The sequence below is a fragment of the Asterias amurensis genome, chromosome 15 (genome assembly GCF_032118995.1).
Source record: "Asterias amurensis chromosome 15, ASM3211899v1".
Classification (NCBI taxonomy): domain Eukaryota; kingdom Metazoa; phylum Echinodermata; class Asteroidea; order Forcipulatida; family Asteriidae; genus Asterias; species Asterias amurensis.
The window spans coordinates 2,411,824-2,429,776 of NC_092662.1; the positions used below are offsets into that span (position 1 = coordinate 2,411,824).

The 17,953-nt window shown below is 40.1% G+C and overlaps 1 protein-coding gene across 1 annotated transcript; it reads left to right on the top strand.

Annotated features, from left to right (window-relative positions):
• Positions 1-3,615: 3,615 nt before the first annotated feature.
• On the top strand, positions 3,616-16,504 carry LOC139948492 (protein SpAN-like). Its single transcript, XM_071946649.1, has 10 exons — positions 3,616-3,700; positions 5,587-5,839; positions 6,705-6,837; positions 8,722-8,794; positions 10,514-10,705; positions 11,371-11,500; positions 12,173-12,295; positions 13,717-13,817; positions 14,004-14,125; positions 15,210-16,504. Exons 1-10 carry the CDS (start codon positions 3,635-3,637, stop codon positions 15,352-15,354), a joined length of 1,338 nt encoding a protein of 445 aa, XP_071802750.1. The 5' UTR covers positions 3,616-3,634; the 3' UTR covers positions 15,355-16,504.
• The last annotated feature ends 1,449 nt before the right edge of the window (positions 16,505-17,953 follow it).

Below are 17,953 nucleotides of genomic sequence, written 5' to 3' on the forward strand. Positions count from 1 at the left end.
GAGCGTGTATCTGCAACTTCATTTGTGTTTTCAATTTTTAAAGACACTGGACACTATTGGTAATTGTCAAAGACCAGTCTTCTCACTTGGTGTATCTCAATATATGCACAAAATAACTACCTATAAATAGAAAAAACACCCTTGTCACACAAAGTTGTGTGCTTTCAGATGCTTGATTTATAGACCTCAAATTCTAAATCTGAGAGGTCTCGAAATCAAATTCGTGGAAAATTACTGCTTTCTCGAAAACTACATTACTTCAGAGGGAGCCGTTTCTCACAATGCTTTATACTATCAACAGCTCTCCATTGCTTGTTACCTAGTAAGTTTTTATGCCAAAAAATATGTTGAGTAATTACCAATAGTTTCCACTGCCTTTTTAAAGAGTGTCAAATAATAACCAACAAAATAAAGTAATTTTTAAGCCGATGCCATGCAAGTTGTCAAGCATAAAGCCCGGTTCATACATGCGAATGCAAATGCGAAGCGAATTTGGCGGGAATGTGACGTCACAGCCCTCCTTCCGCAGCGCCAGTCGCCAGTGAGTTGAGTGAACTGAGTTGAGCTGCTGCGAGTTTTTCGTTGGGAATTTGTGACGTCAACATTCCTATCGCATTCGCATTCGCAGGAAGTATGAACCGGGCTTAACCGTTCAAATTCCCCCTGAACAAAAAAAATCTTGGCACACGCGGACTTATACTTGTAACCGTCGTTCGAGTTGCCAACTTTCCCTGATTCTGCAGAAAGATCCCTGAAAATAAACCCAATCTTTCCATGATCGGATGACTAGATTTGAAAATCTCCCTGATTATTGAAACATTTCCCCTATTAAAGGGTCTATGTAACTTTTGTAGGAAAACAAAACACAATGTCCACAGATTTACACTAAACTTACACAGGTTGAAGATATTGATAGTAGAAAGCTTCCCTGAAAATATTACGTGCTGAGGTGCTGTAGTTTTGGGGAAATCATGAGTAAAACAATGTAATGAAAATAATTTACAAACGAATTTTCATGACATTGTTTTACTCATTACTACACCACCTCTGTAAGTAATATTTGAAGGGAAGCTTTCCACTATCATTATCTTCAAACCCTGTAAGTTTAATGTAAATCTATGGAAATTTTGAAAAGGTACCCAATCCTTTAAGCCCGGTCTATACTTCCTGCGAATACGATGTACACAAGTTGTTGTACACAACATCTTACTTATTGCGAAATGATTGTAGCTCTGCGTCTTTATCTGCACGCGGCTCGAAAGTGTGACGTCGGATGTTCGGTTTAGCACGTGCGTGACCGGCTATAGATTAATTAAACAACAAGATTTGCCACATTTAATTACCGGTATTTTGAACGTTGTGCTATAATAGATGTTAAATTTGTATCGGGGATAAAGAATATTAGTTTTTGGTTTTTACCGATGTGTGTTAGCACTGTATACTCAGTACTTTCCCGAGTCCTGTTAGAACGTTGTGCTAACAATCCAGCGAAACATTGGAGCGATATCGCTAAAACAGTTCAGTCTTATTGTTATGTGTTTACTTGAGGACTTGGTTTTATTTTTTAATTAACAAAGGGTTAGTCGATTGTTTTGGCGAGCCATTTTAAACTCGGTCTCGTGATTGGTTATAACCGTCAATGCCAGAAACGGTTTTCATTTTTACAACTGCGAAAACTCATTCAAAAGCGCAACAAAACTTGCTAACCACATGCAATTATTTTCCTAGCAAAAATAGGTACCAGCCAGCAGAACACACAGCTACCATTTCTGCGACCGGTATCTTGGTCACCAGCTAAGAAATTTGCTATGCAGAATTTTCTTTTTCACTAACAAAGGTCGGTCGTTCGTTTTGGCGGGACTCGGTCCCAATCTTGGTTATGACCGTCAATGCCAAAACGGTTTTTAGTTTCACAACTGCAAAAACCTATTTAAAGGCACAAAACCAGGCTCACATTTTCACAGGTTTGTTATTTTATGCATTGGTGAGATACACCTAGTGAGAAGACTGGTCTTTGACAATTACCAAAGGTGTCCACTGTCTAAGACAACGGTCCGAGTAGGGTTGAGCCTTCAGTCCCGGCCCGAGCTTGTGATTGGGCGACGGCAAGATCTCAACGTGTAACGCTACTTTGAACGTGCAAAACGATAGATCACTATTAGCACAAAATCACTGCAAAGAATAAACATACAAAGTTAGTTAGCCGGTTTGAGTGTCATGCACTGGGGTGACACTCCTATATGGTACGGGAAGTATAATATGACAATTTGGATGTACTGATGCCAGTAAGTTTATCAAAGTCAAAATTAACGTTTTTAAAGAATCTGCAACCCCTCCCCTCCACCCCAGCCCACCCCCCTAACAAAATCGACATGCTTGACATTGTTTTATTTAAACAAAGGTATTATTTTGCCACAAAACAATGAATTTTCCTTAATTAACCTCGTTACTTTTAATTAAAATGAAGCTATTATCAATAGAATATCTTTGTTTAGTAAACACTCTTTACGAAGACATACATTGTGCCCTTGGACATACATTAAAGTGCCCTTGGACATACATTTAAGTGCCCTTGGACTATATCCGTCCACAAAATCACTGCAAAGAATAAACAAACAAAGTTAATTAGACGGTTTCGAGTGTCAAACACTGGGGTGACACTCCTATAATGGTACGGGAAGTATAATATGACAATTTGGATGTACTGATGCCAGTAAGTTTATCAAAGTCAAAATGAACGTTTTTAAAGTATACTGCAACCCCTCCATCCCAGCCACCCCCCCCCCCATAAAAAAAAAAAACATCGACATGCTTGACATGGTTTTATTTAAACAAAGGTATTATTTTGCCACAAAACAATGAATTGTTCTTAATTAACCTCGCTACATTTAATTAAAATGAAGCTATTATCAATAGAATCTCTTTGTTTGGTAAATACTCTTTACGAAGACATACGTTTAAGTGCCCTTGGACTATATCCGTCCACAAAATCACTGCAAAGAATAAACATACAAAGTTAATTAGACGGTTTTGAGTGTCAAGCACTGGGTGACACTCCTATAATGGTACGGGAAGTATAATATGACAATTTGGATGTGCTGACGCCAGTAAGTTTATGAAAGTCAAAATTAACGTTTTTAACTGCAACCCCTCCACCCCAGCCCCTTCCCCATAAAAAAAATCAGCCGTACAGCCCCCCCCCCCCCCCCCACAAAAACACAAACGACAAAAACAGATCTCAACATCCAGCAAAACAAAACCCGGAAAAAAAGTCGTCCCAAAGTAAAACATTCTCACAATATTCCAAAAGTCGTCAGAGTTCCTCTGCGAAACGGACTGGACTACGTTCGTGTGCAGTCGGCTAAAATATTACTTTGTCAAAGCCACTGCTTTCGGCTCACAAAATAGTCTCATGTTTCCTTTGTATCGCCACATGAAGACCCATGGTTGCGGATACAGCAATCCCCGCCTTCGTCGTTGGAATAATAGAATCACATATTTTTACGGGACGTACCTCCCCCCGGGGATAGCTTAGTGTTTGATCAGGAATTGTTGAAACTGTCAGCCAATAAAAGACCGCGTTACCATCAACCGGTCTTCATTAAGACGAAGGGAGCCGCTAGAAGTACCGACAATGAAGACCTTGCTGATCACCCTGTTGCTGGTTGGGTTCACCCTCGCATTTGTCAAAAATCGTGGGGTAAGTCAAGAATGGTGTTCACCTCCCTAAAAGAACTATTATTTTATGAAACTTACTCTCTTTAATAAGTTCTTAATTGTTATGGTTGCATTAAACCATGGAGGTAGGATTGTTAAAGGCAGTGGACACTATTGGTAATTACTCAAAATAATTGTTAGCGTAAAACCTTACTTGGTAACGAGTAATGGGGAGAGGATGATAGTCTAAAACATTGTAAGAAACGGCTCTCTCTGAAGTGACTTAGTTTTCGTGAAAGAAGTTTTCAATGAATTTGATTTCGAGACCTCAGATTTAGAATTTGAGGTCTCGAAATCAAGCATCTGAAAGCACACAACTTCGTGTGACAAGGTTTTTTTCTTCTTTTATTATCTCGCAACTTCGACGACCAATTGAGCTGAAACTTGCACAGGTTGGTTATTTTGTTCATATGCTGAGATACACCAAGTGAGAAGACTGGTCTTTGACAGTTACCAATAGTGTCCACTGTCTTTAAACGACGTGCAGTAAGGTCCCAACTGGTCAGAAAACATATAATTGTTTCTCTTTAATCAACTTATATAGACGAGACTCAAAATATTTGAATGTGTGTCATTTTAAAAGATGGTTCACAAAAAAATCCACCAGTCCATTAGTTTTACTATACCGTGGTCCAGTGGTTTAAACTGCCTTGACCTGCAATCACAATATTGTGGGTTCGAATCCTACCAAGCTCACCACAGATTTCACAATGAAAGAATGCGTATTGTCGTCTTGTAGTTACTGAATCTTCATCATAGACGTTAAAGGCAGTGGACACTATTGGTAATTATTCAAAATAATTATTAGCATAAAACTTTACTTGGTAGGGAGAGGTTGTAGATAGGGAGAGGTTGATGGTATAAAATATTGTGAGAAACGGCTCCCTCTGAAGTGCCATAGTTTCGAGAAAGAAGTATTTTTCCACGATTTTGATTTCGAGACCTCAAGTTTAGAACTTGAGGTCACGAAATCAACCATCTAAACGCACAGAACTTCGTGTGACAAGGCAAGTTTGTTTACCGATTGAGCTCAAATTTTCACAAGTTTGTTATGTTATGCATATGTTGAGATACACCAAGAGAGAAGACTGGTCTTTGACAATTACCAATAGTGTCCACTGCCTTTAAACCAGTGTATGCGAGAGAGAGTGCTGCACATACATACACTGGTTTAATGTCTATGATGAAGAATTAAACACATCCAGTATGATTCAGCAACTACAAGACAACAATACCCATTCTTGTCATTGTGAAGTTGGCACGCCACCTTGGTGTGTATCCCATTTTTTTTTTTTTTTTTTTGGGGGGGGGGGAGTTTCAGGCCTGTACGTTTCGTTTTTGAAAGGGCAAGGGCACCAAGGCATTTTCACTTTGGCAAAGGGCACCCTATGAGGAAATTTTAAATTTTAGAAGGCAATGGCAAGAGGGGCAACGGAGACAACGACTCCGTTGCCTCCGTGAGGTATCAGGCCTTGAGTTTGCGGAGTTCCCTTAAAGGGAAGGTCATCTTAATTACATCTAAACAAACGTGATGAAGTTCGCCCGTCCCACATTCATGTTTAGTTTAACGGCTCACTGGTCATGGTGATTAAAGTGCACGTGGCTAGTAAAGTCGTGTTTAAATTACGTAATAAGTTTAGTATGTAAGACCCATTCAACCTTGACTCGTGGTTTGATTCCTTAACTAGGGTGCGCCACGCCACAAGGGTTAGTGTTTGAATAAATCACCCAGTTGTACATGTATGTGGCTACGTTCAAGAAGAGAAACGTCCAATGTTCGAGTTTTGATCCCTTGGTTGAGAAGGCCAGCCCGTCCATTTAAGTAATCTTTTCGAATGGGGGCCTAACAAGATTGCTTTTGAACCCCAGATGCGGGATGACTTCAGCAGCAAAGCGGTGGAATTCCTGAGCGAGCGTGACGGAGAGGCTGCCCGGGCAGAGATGACGCCCTCCCCAGGGTGTGTTGAGGGTGACATGGAGCTCACTCCGGAACAGAAAGATGTCTACTTCGCCATGAGGGAAGCCACAGCTAAGAACAGAGCTCGGGTACGGCGTGACGCCCAAGCCGTCTTCCCTACCTGGCCGAACAAGACCCTCGTGTATCGGTTCGACGCATCACTTGGTGAGTCGGTCTTTATTCGTTGCGAAATCTTGACCCAATTTCCTTCCTTGAGCTAAGCCGGCAACATTATGCTTACTAGTTGAAGATTTACCAGCCAAAATACCAGGTCACAAGTACACGTTGTGACTGGTATCCTGCTCATTTCTGCTAAGCAGGAAATTGTTTAACACAAATTCTGAATATGAATTTTGGTTGTACACTTACACCGATGTGTGTTAGAACTGTATACTCAGTACTTTCCTGAATTCTGGGCGGGGGGGGGGGGTTGAAATCACAGACATATTATTCGGGTGGGATTCGAACCCACGACTTTTGCCAATCTAGAGCAGCTATCTTTTGACCACCTTTTCAGAAAACTTACTTGGTCAAACAAAGGGAAGCTATTGATATAAGAAATTATAAGAAACAACTCCCTCTGAAGTGACGAAGTTTTTGAGAATACTATTTGAATCTGAGAAAGACTTCAGAACTCGAGAAGCCTTAGAAAGCACACAAATTTGTGCAACACTGGTGTTTTTTTCTTCCATTATTTTCTCGAAACTTCGCTGACCAACTTGGCACACATTTTTCACAGATTTGTTCATTTTATGCATAAGTGAGAATACTGGTCTTTGACAATTGTCAAAGGTGCCCAGAGGTCGGCTTCACAAAGAGTTAAGACTAGTCTTATCTCGACTTAGGACGAGTTACTCATCTTAACTTATAGGACTAGCAATACGTTTTAAGTATCTTTTAGGACTAGTCCTAAGTTATGACTAGTCTTAACTCTTTGTGAAATCGACCCCAGTGCCCTTAAAAAACATTTCTCCTAAAAAATGTTACAAGCAGAGGAATAATGTAAATTTTCATGGGTATTTCGTTACAGACAACGGCATCAAGCAAGTATTTAGGGAGGCGATTGAAATCTACAGAGAGCATACAGGTCTAACATTTGTGGAGGCGTTTGATGACTACAGTGGCGATATACACCCTCTGGTTGTCTACGGACTCAACGACGGGTAAGAAACATTTCTTTCCCTCTTTGATGCGACTTGTATTTTTGACAGAGGAGAGTGTTATTTTGTAGAGTATCTTGTGCCATAGAGATTCATTCTAACCACCATAGGTCATAGCTGTGTTTTTTCCTGCAAATTTGTTGTATAGTTTGTTTTATATACCTCATACATAGAATCCTGTAATCTGATTGGTTAAAAATTGAGTCATGGAAATAGCTGTGCCCCCCCTTTTTCCATTAAGATGGCGTCATAGTTGACTATGCCCTGGGCACGATCTAGCCTTGACTCAAGGCTGTTGGCGTAGTGTGCCCTGCGGCGGCCCGGTGCGGCACGATTCGGCAACAACTATTTAAACTATTTAAATAGTGAATGAGAGAAAGTAAAGTTTATTTTTCAGCTAGCAGAAAAGGAGATTAGTAGAACAATGTATTTGCCTTACACGTTCAATATACTTTTCTGACAGCAGAAAAGCAGAAAAGTAGAATTATACACTTTACACAAGACGTTAAATCTGCTGTTCTGCTATTTTAAGAGCAGAAAAGCAGATGTTCACTTTTCGACCTTCATCCTTGATCAATACTGGTGTTGCGGCATACCATTTTGGCAAACAGTAAAGCAGAAAACCTTTTTTGGGCCAATACTGGTTTTGTAGCTGCACACCATTTTTGTGAAAATGGTCACTAAGAAAACTTGGTATATGCCAATCATATGCCAATACTGGTTTTGGCGAAACGGTAAATGAAATTGTGTTCTAATTACTAAACCGACTTGTTATTAAAAAAGGAAGTGCAAGTTATTGAACCTGATGGTACCGGCATTTCGAAAAACCGAATACTATTAATTTATTTTTATGTTGTGCTAAAATAATACATCCTTTATTATGTTTATGGTTTTTACATAGCATTTTAAAATTAATTTATTAATTACTGCTGTACTTTTATTCCCCCCCCCCCTATTTTTTATATCATGGACAACTATACACTTTATTGTAATGGTCTTGTTTATTGCAAAGTTATTTCATTTAACATTTTTATTTTATTAATCAAAACTGACGAGTTAAAATAATGGTTGAATTTTCGTCCGGTAATGAAAGTTTTACTTTGTGACATCTGTGTACCTTTTTTGGCGGCAAGCCATTTTGGCAAAATGTGTATAGACACACTTTTTCTAAGCCAATACTGGTTCGATGCGGCACACCATTTTGGCTCAGAAAATCGTAATACAAACCTTTTCTGGGCCAATATTGATTTTGTAACGGCGCACCATTGGTCCGGCATTATATACATTTGTAGCATAAACTAGGCAGTAGGCTGTTTGTATTGTGTGTTTTACTAATACATAGAATCACACTAATAGTAGAATCGCATGTATATATGTGTGTTTAAGGGTACATAGTAGATGATTTAATTAACGTGTTAAATACAAACTGAACAATCTGACCTTCATTTCTTTAAAGCGACGCTGGACACTATTGGTGCTTACTTGTACGGGCCTAATATGTCATTTTAACAACTCCGTTTAATGACTTTTGTCTTATTGTCTTGCCTGTTTTTTTTTTGTACATATTGCTTTGCGGCTCTTTTTGCGGCACTACCGCGTTTGTTGTATAATGGTAGATTCACACAACAGAAATTTAACTGGGGTATACCTTGCATGGTTGTTAAATGAAGCACTGTTTGAAAAGATTGCAAGAAAACTTGGACAGCAAGACACAATAACATTGTTGTCCTTTCACACGAGGTACATTTTGTAAAATCTTACAACCATGCTACATTTTAGCAAGGGACACTTGCTAAATTGCTCTCGTGTGAAAGGGCTGTTAAGTGTCTGTTATACACTTTCTCTGTCTTACATTTACTGCTTTTCTATAACATGGTTTTCGTATAGATGCTCCTCGTCTATTGGTTACCGCGAACGCTCTGGCGGACGGATGCATCTTCAAACAGGAAAATGTGGAGCGGTAGGCATGCTTTTTTAAAAAACATTATTAATAGTGTATGGACACTATTGGAAATTGTCAAATACCAGTCTTCTCACTTGGTGTATGCATAAAACAACAAACCTGGTGCAAATGTGAGCTCAATTGGTCGTCGAAGTTGCGAGATAATAACGGAAGAAAAAACTCCCTTGTCACACGAAGTTGTGTGCTTTCAGATGTTTGATTTCGGGACCTCCAAATCTAATTTTGAGGTATCGAAATCAAATAATTGGTGATATTATACTTCTTTCTCGAAAACTACGTTACTTTAGAGCGAGCCGTTTCTTACAATGTTTTATACTATCAGCAACTCTCCGTTACTCCTAACCAACCTTGTATGCTAACAATGTTTTTTAATTACCAATAGTGTCCACTGCCTTTAATAGTGTACATGTATAAGGGCAATTCAAGCATTACGGACATAAATAAGACAGTTTCCGGGAGTTATACATCTGTATAATGTTTATCTAGAACCTTCCATTACCACAACATATAGTAGTCCATATGGAGAGCATACACTTTGAATTTCAGTCTGTATCTCTTATTCATTTAATAGATATCATTCATTAAAGGAACACGTTGCCTTGGATTGGACGAGTTGGTCAAAACAAAAGCGTTCGTAACAGTTTTTTATATAATGCATATGGTTGCAAAGATGTTTTAAAAGTAGAATACAATGATCCACACAAGTTTGCCTCGAAATTGCGTGGTTTTCCTTCTATTGTGCGAACTAACACCGTCGGCCATTTATGGGAGTCAAAATTTTGACCCCCATAAATGGCCGCGACGTGTTAGTCGACGAGGTAAAAGGAAAACCACGCAATGTCGAGGCATGTTTGTGTGGATCATTGTATTCTACTTTTACAACATCTTTCTACCCATATGCATTTTATAAAAAACGGTTACAAACGTTTTTCAAAGACCAACTCGACCGATCCAAGGCAACGTGTTCCTTTAAAGGCAGTGGACACTATTGGCAATACCTCCAAATAATTATTAGCATAAAACCTTTCTTGGTGACGAGTAATTGGGAGAGGTTGATAGTACAAAACATTGTGAGAAACGGCTCCCTCTGAAGTAATGTAGTTTACGAGAAAGAAGTAACTTTCCACGAATTTGATTTCGAGACCTCTGATTTAGAATTTGAGGTCTCGAAATCAAGCTTCTGAAAGCACACAACTTCGTGTGTCAGGGTGTTTCTTCTTTCATTATTATCTCGCAACTTCGACGACCGATTGAGCTCAAATTGTCACAGTTTTTTTAAAAGTTATGTATATGTTAGAATACACCAAGTGAGAAGACTGGTCTTCGCTAAAAACCATTAGTGTCCAGTGTCTTTAATGCTGCTGTTACGGACATTACATTTTTTGGACATGACATTTGACTACCCTTTACATTTGTACAAAAGTCTATGACTTTTGGGTTCCCCTCAATGTTGTACCAGATAATTAACAAGATATTGTGTAAAAGATGCAGAGGAACATTTGACATAATTTATCACAAATTTGGTATATAGAGCACAAAACATGGCGTTACGGACATTACATTTTGATCGTTTCGGATTAACACTTTTGACCACTGTTTTCGTTTAAGTTCATACTGTCTTCACTTTCTCACCAAATATATCCTGTCTTCACTGAGCCACTGTTAAATATTATTTAAATGAATCGGTAACACTATTTCTAACACTACCCCCTTCAGCTTGGTACTATACTCCATGAGCTCGGCCACGCCCTCGGGCGTTTCCACGAGCAGACCAGAAGCGACCGTGATGACTACGTCACCGTAGTTGAATCCAACATCCTACCGGGATTTGAGCACAACTTCAGGAAGGCAGATCGACCAATACTTGCCCCGTACGATCTCCAGTCCATCATGCACTACAGTCGTAATGTATGTGTTTTACACACGTTTTATTATTGCCTGTTCGAATCATTTTTGAGTTATTTTTTTTAACACTGATATTGTTCAATGGGTCTGGATGGGTTTCCCAAGGAGTTGAGAGTACGAGTTAAGACGTACGGGTTACTCGTCCTAACTTAGGACTAGCCTTAAATTTTGACTAGCCCTATTTTTTGTGAAAAGATCCCAGGCCTCTTACAGGATGCGGGTAAATTTATCCAAATTACCTTAAAAAACACAATAAAAATTTTGTTTTATTAAGCGGGGACTATGGGGTATTGTTTGTGGTAGCACCATTGTGTAAAATCTCTTTCTTAAAGAGTGTTGGTTCTGAAAAGATAGTGGTTGACAACTCTCTTCTCATGTATTTTCTCGAGTAGTTTGAAAGATTTCCAATATTGAAACACAACAAATCGTTGACTTTATTATAATAATAATAGTAATACTACGGAGCATTAAATAAAGCACTTAAAGAGAGGGCTTTACAGGATGACGGGGACAACAGAATAAACGAACGATCTTTATTGGACTGGTTGTGGGAAAGAAAATGTCTTCATCGAAATCCATCGCTTCTCGCAGACCAGCAGGAAGCTGTGCTCATTGGTCAGAATTATCTGCAAATTTCTAAATATTTCATTTTTTTTTCGAATTGAAAGGCATTCAGTCACGACCACAGGTCATCAACGATCATGCCACACATTGAGAAGGATTCAGCAAAGATGGGTACACAACGGAGACTGTCTCGTCTTGACGTATTCACTGTGAACGCTATCTACGGTGTAGATGGTATGTTAAGTATTAATGTGCGATGGCCGTATAGTATAAAGGGAGACTTTGAAACGCTAGGTGGCAGCAGACTTAACACCAGTTTTAAGGCCACATGCTCAATATGGTGGCAGCACAGTATATACACATACATATTGTAGAAAAACAGGTTTTCCCCTTTAATCTGTACAGCTGTTATTTCGATGTTGAAATTATGATACAAAAATAGTGTTTAATTTCTCATATTATGAGCATTGTAGTAAGGCATGTGAATGTACGGGGCAGCAGACTTACCAGGTAAAATCATTTGTTATCGGTATTTTGTGCGCAAGCTTAGAACTACGTTGAGCTTTATAGTTCAACTCTTTGATTAAACAGCCATGATGGAATGGAAGACTTTTGGGACGCTTGGTGGCAGCAGACTTACCAGGTAAAATCCATTGTTTTTTGGTAATGTGCGCATGCTCAGAACTACGTAAACAATGGAAATTTGCCTGATTAGTCTGCTGCCACCTAGCGTTCTCCCATTGAGAACTTCCTTCTATTTGTTTTGCAATAGGGAGTCTAAAATGTTCTCAGATCAACAATTCGTTTGTAACACTTCACCCATATCCCACCTCACACAAAGAACCCCCTGTATCCCCTCCCCCATCATAATTCACAAAGCTACGTATATCCCATTTGTTGATACAGCGTTGTGTCCCGCCGACCTTTGGGATAGGTGTCAGCGTGGTGGAGTTCCTAACAAGCACTGCTCTTGCGACTGCCTGCCGGAATTTGAAGGCCCGTTTTGCGAAATCGTCGTCGCTCAAACAGGTACAAAGAAGCAACTACTGTTCTTGTTAAGTGTATTTGTGTAGTTTTGTATCTTTGTATTGTTGAATCACCAAAAGCTCTCGAACTTGACACCAGGGGCGGATCCAGGATTTTCCAAACGGTGGGATGGGGGGGGGGGGGCGTGATTTATACGTGGCGACTGGCTAAAGGGTGTGACTTTGTAAGTAGATGACTTTGTAAGGGGTTAACTTTGTAAGGGGTGACTTCGTAAGGGGGTGACTTTATAAGGGAGTGACTTTGTCAGGGGTGACTTTGTAAGGGGGTGACTTTGTAAGGGGGTGACTTTGTAAGGGGGTGACTTTGTAAGGGGGTGACTTTGTAAGGGGTGACTTCGTAAGGGGGTGACTTTATAAGGGAGTGACTTTGTCAGGGGTGACTTTGTAAGGGGGTGACTTTGTAAGGGGGTGACTTTGTAAGGGGGTGACTTTGTAAGGGGGTGACTTTGTAAGGGAGTGACTTTGTAAGGGGTGACTTTGTAAGGGGTGACTTTGTAAGGGGGTGACTTTGTAAGGGGTGACTTTGTAAGGTGGTGACTTTGTAAGGGGTGACTCTGTATGGGGTTGACTTTATAAGGGGTGGCTTTGTAAGGGGTGACTTTTGAAGTGGGTGACTTTTGAAGTGGGTGACTTTGTAAGGGGGGTTGACTTTGTCAGGGGTTTACTCTATTAGGGGGTAACTTACAAGGGGTGACTTTCGTAGCGACTAAGGGTTGACTTTGTAAGGGGGTAATTTTGTCGGGGGTGACTTTGTAGGGAGGTGACTTATAAGTGGGTGACTTGCAATGTCGCCCCATAGCAAAGTCGCCCCATAGCAAAGTCGCATCCTACCGAATAAAAAGATACCCTTTCCAGAACCCCGCGATTTCTGCATTGGCCGATATCTATTGGCTTGCGTGCCTGAACATCTGGGCCCAATTTGATAGAGCTGCTGAGCACAAAAATTTAGCTTGATATTTCTTCCTTGGAAAAAAAACCCCGGGATTACCAACAAAATTTCGATTTTTTGCATATCGCTTATTACTGGTGTTCAGCTATTGTTTGCTCGACCTGAAAATCATGTGAAAATATGTTTGGTAATCCTGTTTTTATCAAGGCAACAATTCTATGCTAAGCAAATTTTTGTGCTTAGTAGTTCTATGAAATTGGGCCCTGATGTCTCACTTCGAGGCTCTATTACAGATTTACCTTTTTCCAATTTGAAACGGACGGAGATTCGAAGTCAACTCTGACAAACTACGTCTCATCAGAGTTGACCAATCATAACAAAGATGTGGAAAGCTTCGTCCAATGATATCATTGTGAATGTAAGACCAGTGCCTGTCTTTACAGGGGACCAGTTTAATGGCGATCATTCGTATACATGGTGCGTGAATTATCTCTTATTTTCGTTGACCCCCTTAGGATGTAGCGGCCACTACGGGCTGGAAGAATCAGGGCTTATTTCATCCCCAGGTTACCCTAATACCTACTCCAGCAACGCCAAATGCAGCTATGTCATCGAGGTAAGATTTAAAATAATCTGCCAAACAAAATGGTCACTGTCCCTGTAACCATGAACGCTAATATTCATTGTTCGAAATAATAATAATAATAATAATGATAATTTTGTAGCCTTGTATAGCGCACGTATTTCACGAATTTATTCCCAACCCCTCTTTTGTGCTTTCGGGTATTACTATGTTTCACAGTGTGCGGAGGACGAGGTCGTCCAACTGGACTTTTTAGAATTCTCCTTAGAGGGCTGGGGCTGCTTCTATGACAAGATGAAGATGATGACGGGCGATTTGGTTACAGAGGAGTACCCAGATGAGTAAGTATAGACTCCGTCATATGACGTCACAATACCCAAACAGCGCCCTCACTCTAGACTTGACTCAAGTCGCGTTTTCCGTCAACATGTGGTCTAAACAGGTTGGGGGAATGCAGAGCATCACAAAACAATAGTTGTCTGTCGATAGCACGGGATTGGGACTTGAGTCAAGTCTAGCCTCACTGAGGTCATGGAAGACGTACCTATCACTGGCTGAGAGTTATTATGTCACCAGCGTTGGCGACCGAAGCAAGGGGAAGTTTCACGCGTATTCGAACTTCCAGAACCAAGTTGGTCCCACTACTTTTGATCTCAATTTTTTTGATAGAGATCAACGGTCCTAAAATAAACCATTGCGAGATTCTATTTCTTCAAATATTTTAAATTTACTGTGGCGGTTTGCGGTTATGAATTATTGTTTCATAATGTACGGAAATAGACCATTTTAGAAATATTATGAAAGTAAAAACAAAAACAAATTAAAGGCAGTGATGGACACTATTGGTAATTGACAAAGACCAGTCTTCTCACTTGGTGTATCTCATCATATGCATAATATAACAAACCTGTGAAAATTTGAGCTCAATCGGTCATCGAACTTGCGAGATAATAATGAAAGAAAAAATCATCATTGTCACACGAAGTTTTGTGCGTTTAGATGGTTGATTTCGAGACCTCAAGTTCTAAATCTGAGGTCTCGAAATCAAATTCTTGGAGAATTACTTCTTTCTCGAAAACTATGGCGCTTCAGAGGGAGCCGTTTCTCACAATGTTTTATACCATCAACCTCTCCCCATTACTCGTCACCAAGAAAGTTTTTATGCTAATAAATATTTCGAGTGATTACCAATAGTGTCCACTGCCTTTAACAAAGGGGAAAAAACGAGAATTTGGCCGTGTTCGAATGGGTGACTACTTATATATGGCTACAAGGATAGGTGACACAACTCCTGCCTGTGTTTCCATCCGCACGTAAAACCCCTGAGAGCACATAACTAACAGACGCCAAAAGCCTACGCCCGTGTCGTGGTTTCGAAAAGGCCTATACGTTATAACTCCAAATTTTCCCTCTATTATATTTCAGATATTGCGACGATAACCTGAAAGGAGAATCGGTGTTTTCCAAGAGCAACGTTGCATTGATGACGTTCGAGAGTGACGACATGTTCAACTTCGAAGGATATCAGATAGCTTACCACTGTATTCATTCGGACATGGTATCAAAATAATTTCAGTACCCGCTGTGGTGGCATTGGATTTCGTCCCCCCGGGCCCATGATTGTGTCCCCCCATACGGTGAAGGAACCACGCCCAAAAAGGTAACCTGAAAATCGGTCGTCAAACTTAATAGAATTATTATTAATTACTATTATAAGTAGGATTTGAAACTACGATATAGAAAGGTTTGCGGTAACACCATGTACTAATGACTATCTCTAAAGAGTTGGGGGTGGTTCTGAAAACCAACGGTTCTTACGAAACCAACGGTTCTTTTCAGAACTACCCCAATACTATATAACTTCGTACATTTTCTTACATGCTATAATACAATAGTTATCAGTTTTCATATAGCGCTTTACACACCCGAAAGGCGTCTCAAAGCGCTTTCAACATTATTACCCCTGGTCATGTCAATTGGCCTAATTTCATTCCTTGAAACCATCTCAGCTCCCTTGGGATTACACAGCCTGTGCAACATCATAACGCGCTACTAGACTCGGCTACAATAATCACAAGAACCATCTCTGCCCTCACATGTACCTGTTTAACCCAGGGGTGGAGAGAAGCAAACGCCATAGAGTTGTGCACTGAGCAGACGCGCAATCACGTCTGCGTCACGCACCAATTAGCCGTGTACAAAACAGCGCGATGTTCCCTCATTTTGCCAACCAAAACGTTAGTGCGCACGCGCTACGTGCAATTTACATATTTTCATGGGAAGGGTCTATTATTGTCAAGTGCCTTACTCAGGAGCACAAAGTGTCATGACGTACCGGGATTCGAACCAACACTCTCCTGATTTAGAATAGACCTTTAATATGGTGCAGCCATCTTGAATTTCTCCCATTGATAACAATGTTACCAAACCGAGGCTGGGCCATAGGGCTCTATGGGCTGGACGAACAAAATAGTCTGGTTCCTATTTGCAAAATGATTCATTAGCATTCATTATTGTTATTCGATACGAGCAACAAGACCAAGATGGAGGCAGCATGATAAAGGTAGATAGCTTGAGTTCGATGCTCTTATCCGCTCGGCCACGACACCCCACATTATAGCACGCATGGATCTATTAAAGGGTGTATGTACTTTTTGTAGGACAAAAAAACAAAACAATGTCCACAGATTTACACTAAACTTACACAGTTTGAAGATAATGATAGTAGAAAGCTTCCCTGAAAATATTATGTGCTGAGGTGCTGTAGTTTTTGGGAAATGAGTAAAACAATGTTATGAAAATAATTTTGGTCTCATGAGACCAAAATTACTTTGAGCATTTACAAACGTATTTTCATGACATTGTTTTACTCATTTCTCAAAAACTACAGCATCTCAGTAAGTAATATTCGAAGGGAAGCTTTCCACTATCATTATCTTCAAACCCTGTAAGTTTAATGTAAATATTTGGACATTATGAAAAAGTACCCAAATCCTTTAAACGAAGGCCATTTATAAACCAAAGAAGCGACGGGAGACCAAAACTTATGTTGCCCTGTTCTAGGACTTGGTGCCCCTCCAAAATTTGCGCGTAGATTTTTTAGATAATCTGAAACCGGAAAGAATAATGACTTTATAACCTCTCGGAGATGAAATTCCATGCCAACGATCTATCGGTGGGCTGATATTTGTTAAATTTTATCTTAACTTCATAAAGTTTGACCTCGAACTAGCACTTATTATGAAGTTACGTAGAATTATTTATTATGAAGGTTCTAAGGTTCTTACAGTGTGAACGCTACTAAAAAGTGGAAATCAGCGTAGCTGAGGACTGCACATGTTAAACGTATTTTATGTTAATTTTGGCTGATGTAGAGGGTTCTCCTGAAGACGAGCAGAGTATACTGTTCGAAACGTCGAGACCAAACCGGCTCTTTTCAGAGCCAACACTCGCCCCTAAGAGATGTACACATGGTCTCTTCTGATGTAGAGCAAGTCGTGACCTTTTCCGTTCAGTAGAATGATGAAGAAAATAATTATATAAAAATGTCTTCTGAGAGTGTAGCAATGCAAAAATTAATTTGTCTGATTTGTGTGTTTATTACCTTGATACAGTTTTTTTTTTTTTTTTTTTTTTGGGGGGGGGGGGGGAGAGATGTCTGATGGCAATTTTGCACGTAGTCCCAGTGTGACAAGATATTATGCCGGTCCTCCAGAAATTATGTGCCCCCCCCCCCCCCCCCAACTAGATTTTGTACGCAGCAACAAATACCACCAACCAAACTGTTCTTCTGCTTTGCCTCTTTTCAAGATATGTCGAAAAAAATATATACAAATAATGGGGGGGGGGGGGGGTGTGTGTACAAACTCAAATCTCGATGTACAGCCTTTAAGTATCAACAATAAACCTTAATATGTCAAGGTTGATTTGTGCGTAGGGTATGTAGCCAAAACAACTTTTGTCTAAGCTACTGTTTTATGTCAAAATGTGCGTATTTCTCCTCATTGTAAAACAGTTTGCATGCAAGAGCCGTCGGAGCGAGTTACGTCTTGGAAAGCATTATGGGCACGGTTTGGCTTTGGGTAGGGCCTACAATCGCTAGGGGGGGGGGGGGGGAAGGGTCGTTTTTGAAATGATTCGGCAAGAAAGTAGAAATTCGACAGATAATT

Coding starts and splice junctions, on each gene's coding strand:
- LOC139948492 (XM_071946649.1), top strand. CDS start 3,635: ATGAAGACCTTGCTGATCACCCTGTTGCTGGTTGGGTTCACCCTCGCA. Junction 8,795..10,513: donor AAACAGGAAAATGTGGAGCG/GTAGGCATGCTT, acceptor TACCCCCTTCAG/CTTGGTACTATACTCCATGA. Junction 10,706..11,370: donor TCATGCACTACAGTCGTAAT/GTATGTGTTTTA, acceptor TCGAATTGAAAG/GCATTCAGTCACGACCACAG.